Genomic DNA, 12,064 nt, shown 5'->3' with positions numbered 1-12,064 from the left:
CAAATACTTTAGTCTGTGTACTGAAGATACGAAGTCCTAATCAATGTAAGGTCACACAGCCAGTGGCTTTCTTAACGACTCTTTGGATTGATTCTTGTGTTTGTTCGTTGGGAATTTTTTTTTTTATTTCTTTCATTTTAGTTAAAGTATTAGTGATATGTTTTTTTTGCCTTTGTATTAGTTTTTTTTTGTTTGTTTTACATATGGTCTTAATAGTTTTTATGATTATTTATTAGTTAACTAAAATATAGCTGAAATAATAAAGTTTAGATTTTGTCTTTATGTGTTTAGTTTTAGTTTTAACTCTGATGCTAACGCCATTTCATACCCATTGAAACATCTGCATTGATTTGAAGACATTCAGCGTTTCGGTGATAGTTGTATTATCTTTGTCTATTACCAGAAGCTTCACTTTATTTGTCAGACTGCCTCTGTATTCAGCGAATTAACCTTGAGATAATAGGACCGTCATACAAACCCTCTCTTGATCTCAAGTGAATTATTTGGGTGTTGGTTCATATATATATATATATATATATATATATATATATATTGTCTGACCCAACAGCAGTGAATGTGGCTTTACTTGTCTGTGCAGATTCTCAGTAGCATGCTGCTCACTTATTCAATCACATTATATAAGATCTTTATTCACTTTGATGTTAATGAATGAGCTTCTATCCTCTCTGTGCTTAGTGCCAACTTCTAATGTCTGTACAGTATGATGCATTAATGACAGTAAAAGCTTTTCGGTCTTTAAATCGATGGCTTGATGAAGCTAAGAAACCACATTATTGCACCCCTTTTTTCAGCAACTTAGTATTTTTGATATTTCTTAAGGAAAAGCCTGTAACAGACTGCCCTCTGCTGGACAAGATGACAGCATGGTCTATGCATCTCAGTATTGTCTGCAAGCTTATCAACTTCAGTGACTTTTTCGCTTGTTCGATTCTCATTCAAGGGGCCTCAAAATGACTAAAAAGTATTTAAATATTACAATAAGCATTTTAATACATTAATAATAATGTTTTTACATTTTTATTAATGCATTAAAATGAAATGACTGTAATGAAAATGTTAAAATGCACATAAAATCAAAACGTACACCAAAATGCATTCCTTATTCCTAATACAATAATCAAATAAAAAAGGTAAATGATAAAACACAACGCAAATACTTTCCCCCTCAATAATGCTTTTTGTCTAAATCTCACACAGCTCTTGTAACTTGCGCAATATTACAAAATTGTGGTTAATTTAGTAAAGAAATCTGGTTTGTTATTTAAAAAGTTTGTGAATTTTCAACATGTTTACATCAAAAATACTAGAAGTAGCCTATAGCTGGTTGAGAAAAAGAACCACATAAAAATCAAAACGTAAACTAAAAATCATTAATAAAAATAAAATACAATAAAAGAAAAAAAAAACACTTGTAATTGTTGAAATCACAAATAATTAGTTGTTAAAGAAACAAATAAAATTATGTAATATGTAGCAGCTTTCAAAATGACAAAAAAAATGAATAAATAAAGGGATGTGCATTTGTGAATTTCAATTTCCACGTCAAATACTGGTCTTTTGAATGCACACATTTAGCACTATTTTGTAGTGTTCAGGAAATAACTTTTAACTGATTAACTTTCACCGATTTCCAGAAAAAATTAAAAATGACCAACTACTAAAAACACATCCCAAGCAACTTTGACTACATGCAATCAAGCCTCCCCTGAAATCCCTTCTGGTGCTGCACACAAAAGAACCACCAGGTTCTGAGTTGTCGGGTTTATTCATACACAAGTAAGTTAGCAACGCATTTACAAATCATGAAGTACGTGATGTCGCACAATAACAGGTGGCCACGTGATATTTCATCAGGGTTCGGTAATCAGTCTCTGTCTATGTCACCAGGACGATCCGGCTGGAAGATGAAACACGGCGGCCAGAGGACCATCCACCCGGGAGACATCAGGAAACGGGATGATGGTAGATTGAACACTCCTCATTATTCCTCACCATTCTGCTCATAACTGTGTTTGATGTGTTTCCACAGTTTCTACAAAAAGAAGATAAACAATTAGATGATGACACACAGGGTGAGCAAAGCATATTGCACATATATTATCATTTATACTCATATTACACTTGTTTACACTCAGATTGTACAGAAAATATTAATTAGTTTAGCTCTGTACCGATTTCATAGCATTAGTGTTGTTTTTAAATCCCATTAAACTGTTGATAGAAAATTACAATATTATTAGGACAAATTAATACCGAATTGACACTTACATGTGGTTTTTAGGATCAGGATTTGTACCATATTTATACGTTTAGTTGCAGTTAGCTACCATGCTAATCAAGGTCAGTCTACCGGCAGGTCAAGAAGAAATCAACCGAAAAATGACTTACCCCCCGATTTATGTTTTCAAATACCGCATCTCCGGCCTGATCAAACACTCTCTCGAAGACAACAGCTCCCACCATGATGGTGATGGCGAAAGTTGACGTTCTTCTGAAGAGCAGGTTGTAGACAGATCTTCCGAGCGCCATGACGGTCAACGGAGTCTCCCGGAAGAGTGGGCGGAGCTTTGAGCTGTCTATCAAATCCCTCGACCAATGAGGCTATACTGTTCAAATATTTATTTAAGAGGACTACATTTTAAAGTAACGCGAATACATTTATTTTTGTGTTTATATTTATATGAACATACTTTCCTTTATATTCATCTAAACATATTAATTTATATTTATATATATATATATTAATTTATATATATATATATATATATATATATATATATTATAAAACATACATTTATCTAATGGTTTGTAACAGACATCTGTGATTGGAAATTAGCATATTTCCTGTAGTTAACATATAATTAAGTATTTAACAAAACATATAAGTATTTTACAAATGAGGGTCGTAATTGAAACAATTATTTCATTACGCCCCCTTTTTAAGAAGAGAATGGAATATTCCTGTCACCCCCTTCCGCGTCCGTTTAGTTTCCTCCGTAACCCGGTAGATTTTCCCACGTGACCGGCGCAACTTCCTTTCTTGTGGCAGCCATCGAGAAAAATGGTGAGGATTTTACAGAAACCGAGCAATCTGAATCAATCCTGTGTGTTATACGTGTTTAACAACACCGAGGGGGAGTTTTAAAGCAACCTCGAGTTGTGCGGTGCTATTTGAGCCCAGTATTTTAAAAGCTGACCGTAAAATAAAGTAAATTTTTGAGCGATGAAACGATGACTGCTCGAAGCTGACTGAAGTCCAGCGGTGCTCAGCCGTTTAGCCTGTTAGCGTACCGTGCGGTTTGGAGTGGATTTAAACGGCAAATGTAAATAAGTGAAGTTCGTATAATACTATTATTTGGTTATTGTGGCTTTCAGCGGTCAACAGGCACGAAAACACAAATGTCAGCTTGTTATAACCCGTTTGTTTAGACGGAACGTGTTCAGTGCGAGTTACATGCGTTTCCAAAGCATTCACTTCATAAAGTTTCCTTTAAGCACTGTCAGGTCTTTCTGAAGAGAACTAAACCTCAATAACTATACACCGGTGTTCTTCTGATATTTACTCAAAATTCCATGAGTTTGTAGTGGCTGCACTTTATTAACAAAACTAGTTTGTTGTTAAATTCGAATGAAATCTTGTGTTTGCAGGCAAAGATCAAGGCCAGAGATCTGCGTGGAAAGAAAAAGGAGGAGCTGCTGAAGCAGCTGGATGACCTGAAGGTGGAACTTTCCCAGCTTCGCGTTGCCAAGGTTACCGGTGGAGCTGCATCCAAACTCTCCAAGATGTGAGTGATGGGATGGAGCCGGCTGCGTTTGTTAGTTCACCACAGATCAGCGTTACTGGAGGCCTGAATGTACTGTAAAGCGAGAACAATGACCCGGGGCCCCTTCGGTTTCAGTGGCAGCTTTAGTGTGATGGGAATGCATGCGTATTGTTTTTTAGTGCGTTCTGATCTGGGAAGAACAAGGACAGTCAGTTTTCACAAAGCCCTTGTATAATTTATTTAGAATAGAGTACTAAGTTCATAGCTGTGGCACATAATGTAGCATACTTTTTTTTTTTAACATCACATAAATAAGCAAAATTGAGTTTATGCTTGTTGTTTTAGGTGTAAACTCAGTCTTGATCAGTTTTATCAGAAAATAAAACTTAGTCTTGTCATACTTTTCAATAGTTATTCTACGTTTGCTCTGGAGAACAAGTCAAATACTGAGGAAGAACATTAATGCAATCAGATGGCAAAGTTATTTCCATGTTCTAGTTTTTCTAATAAAATCCCTATGTATTCTATATTTAAAATACGTTTTGAAATCTGCAGCTTTAAGTTTCACTCAAAAACTTAACTCCTTGAATTGAATGGAAAGCATTATTCTAATGTTTTTTTTTCTCTTTTCAGCCGTGTTGTCCGCAAATCCATCGCCAGAGTCCTCACAGTAATCAACCAGACACAGAAGGAGAATCTGAGGAAATTTTACAAGGTCAGTTTAATGCCACTGAAATGCATTCATGTGTACACGCGCACGAGAAGCTCGTGTGAGGAGAGCCTGTTCTAAACTTGAAACCAAAATAGGTCTTCAACCCTGTTCCTGGGGACCCACTGTTCTACAGAGTTTAGCTACAACTCTAATCAAACACAGCCAATCAAGTTCAACAAGATTGTTGAAAAGTACACAATGAGCTGAAGCAGCGTTTAGACTCCAGCAAGAAGCGCTCAAGTGGAGCTAGTGTGAATATTCTCTTGCTAAAGAATTATGACTGTTCACGGCGGGGTCTTTAAATGACGCTCATCTGTTGTGAGCAGCTAAAAACCTTTGTGTCCTATCATTACATTAACTAAAGCTGTAGACCAAATCAGTTTTAGTGAACAACTCTAGTGTGTTTGGGCATTAAAATGGAATTGATATTGCCATACATTTTCACATCACTCATACACAAAAACAAAATAAATATAATATGCATTGTTTAATATGCAAAACTATATAGATGTCTTTTTCCTATTATAAAATTTCAAATCAATTTCCATTCAAATGACTTGCCTGTGAGAGTGTACAAGCACTATAAATGTCTTCATAGATATTTATTATGGTTTGTGAAAAGGGTCTGTGCTTTTCATTATGGAAGCATAACGTATGCGTACGTTTAAGTCTGGTCAATCGCCACACTTCCTGTTCTGCTCCAGCTGCTTCCTGCATTGAGGACTTTGTTCTAACAGCCCTGTTCCTTTCGCTTTCAGGGTAAGAAGTACAAGCCTCTGGACCTCAGGCCCAAGAAGACGCGTGCCATCCGTCGTCAGCTGACAAAACACGAGCAGAACCTGAAGACTAAGAAGATGCAGAGGAAGTCCCGCCTCTATTCTATCCGCAAGTTCGCCGTCAAGGCTTAAGAGGCTGTACTGTTGTTTTTCACTGAAAAAATAAACACCCCACCGTGAAATTAAGATACGTGAGTCTGTGTTTGTCTAAAGCAGAAATGGGATTATTTAAAGTACAGTGGAAGTGATGGTTGGTTCTGTTTTTGATATTACTTGGAATTGGGGAGTGCTTGGAAATTTAAAAATTTTTTTTTAGCATTTTAAATTTAGCTCTCAGAACTTTAACATGAAACAATTTAGAAAAAATAATTAACAGTATGAGGTTTAACAGTTTATTTAAAAGATACTATATTCATGAAATATCTCTCTTGTATAGTGCTATTACAATCAGGGATTTTCATTATCCAGTTATTGTATCAGCAAAAGTTATTTTGCTTGTAGATGTTGCAAATTTATATTGGTGAAAATTATAGTGAAAATAATTCATTAGAATATATACATTCACACACTTGAAAATTTCATTTTCATTACTACCGGTCACTAATTATTTAATGTTTGGCATTACAAATCTCTAAAATGACCCTTTGTATTTCTGGGTTTCTCAGAAGCAAGTCATATCAATGCAAATGACGCATATTTTTATTTCCATTTGTTTCTATGAGGCTTTTTATTATTTGTGGGATTGTGAGGATTGTTTGAGATTATTAGGTTTTTTTTATGGATAACTATTTTTAATGATCAGTCATACATGGAAGTCACGAAGCACTGACGGTCCTCACGGTCTCTCCAGCTGTAAGTCGTCATCTTTACCGTCCTGTTCTGTGTTTAAACCCCTGCATCTCTCACTTCTGTCCTCTGTGCTGTTTTCTTCATGCTCTTCTACGTCCAGCTGCTCAGAACCGCTGGTGAGAAGCTTCCCATCAGGAGTGAACACACAGCCGTATGCCGAGTCCCTGTGACCCTAAAACAACACACACACACACACACACACACACACACACCAAGATTCTAGTGATGTCATGGTGCTAAACGTGTGACCAGCCAAAGGTTTTCAGTCACCTGCAGCCTCTTCAGACAGACTCCACAGGTCACATCCCAGATCCTCACCTGATGAACAACCATCAGCGTTAAGCTGTGTAGCAGACTGCGTGTGAATGAGTGTGTGTTTGTTTTACCATGTCGCCTTCAGCGGTGGATGCTAAAACGAGTCCGTCTCTAGAGAAAGCCAGACTTCTGACCCAAACACGCTCACAACCTCCCAAAACAAACAAACACTCCCGACGCATCGGCAACCAAACACGCACTGTGCCGTCCCATGATCCTGAGGCCTACCAGAAATATATTAGTGGTCAAAAGTTTGGGATAATTTCTGAAAGACGTCTCTTTATGCTCATGTTTATTAAAGCTGCATTTATTTGATCAAAAATACAGAACAGTAGTAAAATATAAATATTAAAAAACCTTTTTCCTATAGTATTTAATGTGTGTGTGTGTATATATATATATATATATATATATATATACACACACAAATAATTTTCAGCATCATTTCTACCGTTTTGCATGAAACAATTCTAAAATGCTAATTTACTGATACATTTATGATCATTATAAGTTGCTGATAAATTATATGATGCAAAATGCTTTCGTGGGAACGAACATCAGCTTTCTAAGAAGATATGAAGCAGTATAACATTTAACATTAATTATAATACATGTTTAATACAAGTAGCAAATAAGCATATTAGCATGATTTCTGAGGGATCATGTGATGCTCAAGACTGGAGTAATGATAATGAAAATTCAGCTTTGTTCACAGGAATAAATTACATTTTGAAATATACCACAAGCATTTACATTCTATTTTTGCAAAATAATTGCAAGAATGTACGTTTATAGATTTTAGACTTTTTTTCTTTTTCTTGTTAGTTTTGCTTTTAATAAAGAAAAATGACGTTTGTACTGATGTTTGTACAATATATGTTTTGTTTAACATTATATCTGAAAATAAAACATATACATATATATATATACACACATATATATATATATATATATATATATATATATATATATTTTTTTAACTAGTTGGAAAAAAAGAAAAAGGTTATTTATCTGTGTTTAAATCAAATAAATGCAGTCTATGTGAGCAGTAGAAAAGTCTTTAAAAAAAAGAAAATCCTTAATAAAAACAAAGTTCATCCTCACCAGCATCCCACTAACAGAGAAACAGACGCAGGCCACATTCCCCCGGTGCCCCTGTAATGTCACGACTTCTTTTTCCTCATGAAGTTTCCAGACTCTCACGGTCCGGTCCCAGGAGCCCGTGGCCTGAACCCACAGAGAGAGGAGGAGATGCAGCTCATGCCGACCGGAGCAAAACAAACGGTGCAGTGAGAGCGTGACTCATACCACACACTGCGAGTCTGAGGAGAAGGCACTGCTCTGGACAGCTGCAGTGTGACCCCGCAGATCCTCCAGCATCTCACCGCTCTGAGACATCAAACAACAGCACACAAACATCCCAGACCGTCTTCAACGAGTCAGCCAAACACCTGTTACTACATAAACAGCCCCCGGGACTCACGGCTTTAGTTCATGTTTATGGTTAGTGGCTGTAAAACTGTAAGTATTAAGTTTCATCAAAATGCTTGCCTCAAAACTGTTTTAATTTCATGGAAATGAATGATTCCTAGGGAGTCTTACATCTGCTGGGGGTCACGCCAAGGGATTTTTTCCTCCAAAATACTTGACAGAGTTGTCAGATATGAATTAAATATACATGTTATTAAAGTAATAATAATTTCCTTATAGTCATAAATCATAAGATTCAGTTATTATACTCTACTGACCGTTCTAATTTTATTTGGATAACAAATCTTTTTTTCTATTTTGAAGATGTACGGTTTGATGACTAAAATTTTTGTTATATACTGCATTGATATTTCTTTTTCAACAAATAATATTATTCAAATTAATTTCTAAACAAACATTTTCCAGTAACAAAATACATATTTGAAAAAATATGGTTAATAAAGTGATACCGATACCTTGAGTCTGATACCGGTTTCTGAACGATACCAACTTTATGAAATCAGTTCGTTTTTTATATTTTGTTTGGCATTTTTAGCCTTTATTGTGACAGGACAGATAATAATTGACAGGAAGTGAAGTGAAGTGAGAGAGAGAGAGAGAGGAATCTGATAAGGTTTAGGATTTAAATGTATATATATATATATATATATATATATATATATATATAATAATATAATAATTATTTTTATATATATATATATATATATATATATATATATATATATATACATACACACAAAAATAATTATTTTACTATTTATGATAATGTTATGCATTTATATGTATATATATGTGTGTGTATATAAATATATATATATATATATATATATATATAAATAAATATATATATATATATATATATATATATATAAAACATTAACAAATATTAAAATAATTAAAATAATATTTTATTAGACAAAGTGTAACATATTGCATATTAACATACCCAAGAGTACTTAACCTTATTACAAAATTTTCTCTATAATATCTCACTTAACATTTTTCTCACAAATTAAAAATGGCAGTTTCTACATAACAACATATAATACATTTCATTTTATTTTTGGCAGGCCTCGCAGAGCAGCGCACCGCTCGACCTGTGAAGATCTGAAAGAGAAGCGTCGTTTACTTAAATACACGTGGGATTTATTTTCTATCTAAAAAGGGGAAGTGTTTGTTTCAGTTCCTGCTCTGCTGTAGTATTGTGAGTGGACATGTCTGTTTGTCACCTGAACTCTCCAGATCAGCGCTCTCTTGTCCCATCCTCCCGAAACCAGCCGCTGACCGTCCGGACTGAAGCTCACCGTCTCCACACTCCCACTGTGAGCTGACAACCAGCAACATTAACTGGATTCAAGGCTGACTCTAACTAGATTATCGCAATGGCTTTTGTAAGGATTTTGTAATAATACATAATTTGATCACAAAACAAACGATTATGATAATTGGTGCTGCTGGTAAAGTTATGAACCAAGTGAAGCGTCAGTTATTATGAAGTGAAACACACCTGTGAGGACGTGTGTGCATTCGGTGCTGGAGCGGCTCCAGATCCTGACGGTACGGTCGTGAGAGGCGCTCGCAAACAGCTGACCATCCCAAGAGAAAGCACATGATTTCACCGGACCTGTAAGATCATTTTAAAACCAATAATCCAAAAATGTCATGTTTATGTATATGCACGTGAAATACACTTCATTTTATATACCATTTTCACAGTGGACCACTGGATGGACTCAGTTATGTTTTTGCTCTATTGTTAGTGCTGTATTAAAGATTAAAGATTTGTTTTTACTATATTTGTTAATAAAATCCTGCTAGCAAAACTACACTCCTCCATTTTAAGTTACACTATTTTTTATATTTACATGGGAGTTAAATTTACTTCAGTAAAAAAAAAAATAATTCAGGACTTACTCATTTAATGTTTTCCGTATTTTTTCAGTTAATCAAACACATGTAGACCTTTTTGTGACAACATTTTTTCCCGGTATATGTGGTAAGCTGTTAAAGTGTAATCTGACATTAAATCGTTTATCTTTTATTCAGTGTCTAGCCCCATATTTGTGACTTTATTCCTGGTATCATTTAGCACATAGCACGTTTTCGCTTCTTCCGCTATGCTACGTGTAGGCTTTATGAGTAATATACCAGTCATCTTGCAAGTTTTTACCTTCAAATATCAGTTTCAAAATCAATATGACGTACCTACTTCTAATAAAGCGAAAACCTCTTTTCTGGGAATAACTGCGCTCGAGTTTGCTGAAAGGTCACGTTATTCCGCGGAAAACGCGGGTTGCTTTACGGCAGCAACAAATACACGTGCACAGCTGCAATTATTACGACAGTCGTACGCGTACGACAGTGGATATCCGCTTACGCTGTAGGGAGTAGTTCCAAAATGGCAAAAATATCTGAATTACACACAGTTGATTTAAAGTACCCGAGTGTCCACTAACTGTGGCCAGGTGTTTTGCGCTACTGGCGTCCCACAGGTACAGTCTGCCGTCGTCACAGCACGTGAGCAGAATCCGGCAGTCACGTGAGAAAGCGCAGCAGTTCACCTGAGACACACGAAAGCACACCGCCGCTGAAACGCCATCTCTCTATTTAGCATTTAATTACTATTTCCTAATGCGCAGAAAATTAGAATTAAGCACAGGCAAAATATGAGCGCGTACCAACCTCTCCTTTGTGTCTGGAGAAGTACCTAACGTTGGACACGCTGAGGTCCTCCGAGGGATGCCGCCACGTGTCTCCTTTCTCACGAGAAATCGCCATTTCAGAAATATCGTAAATGTAGTAATTAACCAAACGTGGTGGTCGGAGGCATGGCAGCGGTGGTTAGTTTTGCAGCTCGGTTTTGTTTGGGGTTTTGATTGTCTGTGTATCCAGAGTTACGCTCTCAGGAGTGTCTGAGGCCTGCGCCTGCGGTTTAGTGGGACATTTCTGCCGGTTTAGACGGTCGTTAACTCTGATAAACGCTTTAACGAGCCCGGTTTGAGTGTTCAACTTGTTGCACTTTTTAAGCACTGCATTTAAGTGATGTAAAAGTATAACGTGACCAGAATCAGGCCGGTGTTATAATGCTATGCACAAAGCACTATTGTACCTTTTGTCTCATTAAAGGAAAAATTCACCCAAAAGGAAAAAATGTGACCCTGGACCACCTATGTGTCTTCTTTTCTTTTGCAGAGCATAAAATAAACCCCTGACTTCCATTATATAAAGAAATTCTGTGCCGCTCATATTCCACGAATATACCTTTTCATGATTGCACAGCCTTAAATCTATCTAATATAATATGCCAACATTATAAAGTTTATTAGTTGTATGTTAGTGCATTAGTATCTGAATCATTTTTTGTATTTCTGATATCTTATAGGCTAATCATACTACATATGTTCAGGAAATTACATTACAATATGATTTTAAGGCAAGGTGTTGACTGTTTCTGGGCTAAATTTTAAAGAGAGAAATCTTCACGAATCCTACGAAGTAAGACTATGTTTGAGAATCCTCCGAAAAATTCCACATACTGTAAGGAATCTAGGCACGGCCCTGTTAAATGCGTCATCTCCACGCATGTGTGTGCCACACTCTGACCCTTCAGAAGTCCTGACCTCTTAGCGACCCGATGTCCTTTTCCCGTAAATCTTTTTTTTTCCCTTCCCGTAACGTTTTGATATATTTATGGTAGCAAATGTACAAAACATCTTCAATGGACATGACCTTTACTTAATACCTGAGAGATCTGTGGAATTTTGCCGAATACGATGCGTTTATATTATCCGTGACTCTTCAGAAATCCTGACGCGTTCGTGACCCTTATGAGAAAAATTTGTGAATTTTGGTGAAATTAGCGAATCCTTTTCTATGCCTGGCTGTTTCTGGGCTCTGTTTGTAAAGAAGACATCTGCGCTGCAGTCTCTGACGCACCAGATCAGTGGGCTTTCTATAACAGTGTTTACTCTGAACAGCAGGATGTTTAGTAGATGTTTGCATGTTTGAGTTCTGCGCAACTCGGGCGTGAGTCATTCACCTCAAGAAACAATGACACCTTTCATCTTTACTGAACAACAGACACCAGCGGTTTTAAAAAACAAAATATGCGTTGACCTTTTGCTGACGCACGTGCT

The 12,064-nt window shown here is 36.3% G+C and overlaps 3 protein-coding genes across 3 annotated transcripts; 1 reads left to right on the top strand and 2 right to left on the bottom strand.

Annotated features, from left to right (window-relative positions):
- Nucleotides 1-1,767: 1,767 nt before the first annotated feature.
- LOC122340976 (cytochrome b-c1 complex subunit 9) lies at nt 1,768-2,587 on the bottom strand. The gene is made up of 2 exons (XM_043234237.1): nt 2,410-2,587; nt 1,768-2,053 (listed from the first exon to the last, which is right to left on the bottom strand). Exons 1-2 carry the CDS (start codon nt 2,548-2,550, stop codon nt 2,003-2,005), a joined length of 192 nt encoding a protein of 63 aa, XP_043090172.1. The 5' UTR covers nt 2,551-2,587; the 3' UTR covers nt 1,768-2,002.
- Nucleotides 2,588-2,940: 353 nt separating this feature from the next.
- rpl35 (ribosomal protein L35) lies at nt 2,941-5,459 on the top strand. Its single transcript, XM_043234207.1, has 4 exons — nt 2,941-3,085; nt 3,670-3,806; nt 4,419-4,500; nt 5,256-5,459. Exons 1-4 carry the CDS (start codon nt 3,083-3,085, stop codon nt 5,403-5,405), a joined length of 372 nt encoding a protein of 123 aa, XP_043090142.1. The 5' UTR covers nt 2,941-3,082; the 3' UTR covers nt 5,406-5,459.
- A 132-nt stretch (nt 5,460-5,591) lies between these two features.
- Nucleotides 5,592-10,880, bottom strand: wdr38 (WD repeat domain 38). Its single transcript, XM_043234205.1, has 9 exons — nt 10,611-10,880; nt 10,369-10,489; nt 9,436-9,552; nt 9,158-9,255; nt 7,746-7,826; nt 7,542-7,664; nt 6,509-6,661; nt 6,393-6,440; nt 5,592-6,294 (listed from the first exon to the last, which is right to left on the bottom strand). Exons 1-9 carry the CDS (start codon nt 10,704-10,706, stop codon nt 6,109-6,111), a joined length of 1,023 nt encoding a protein of 340 aa, XP_043090140.1. The 5' UTR covers nt 10,707-10,880; the 3' UTR covers nt 5,592-6,108.
- Between the last annotated feature and the right edge of the window lie 1,184 nt (nt 10,881-12,064).

The sequence above is a fragment of the Puntigrus tetrazona genome, unplaced genomic scaffold, assembly GCF_018831695.1.
Source record: "Puntigrus tetrazona isolate hp1 unplaced genomic scaffold, ASM1883169v1 S000001111, whole genome shotgun sequence".
Classification (NCBI taxonomy): Eukaryota; Metazoa; Chordata; class Actinopteri; order Cypriniformes; family Cyprinidae; genus Puntigrus; species Puntigrus tetrazona.
Note: the sequence above shows the minus strand (reverse complement) of the source record. Positions and strands in the feature narration are given on the sequence as shown.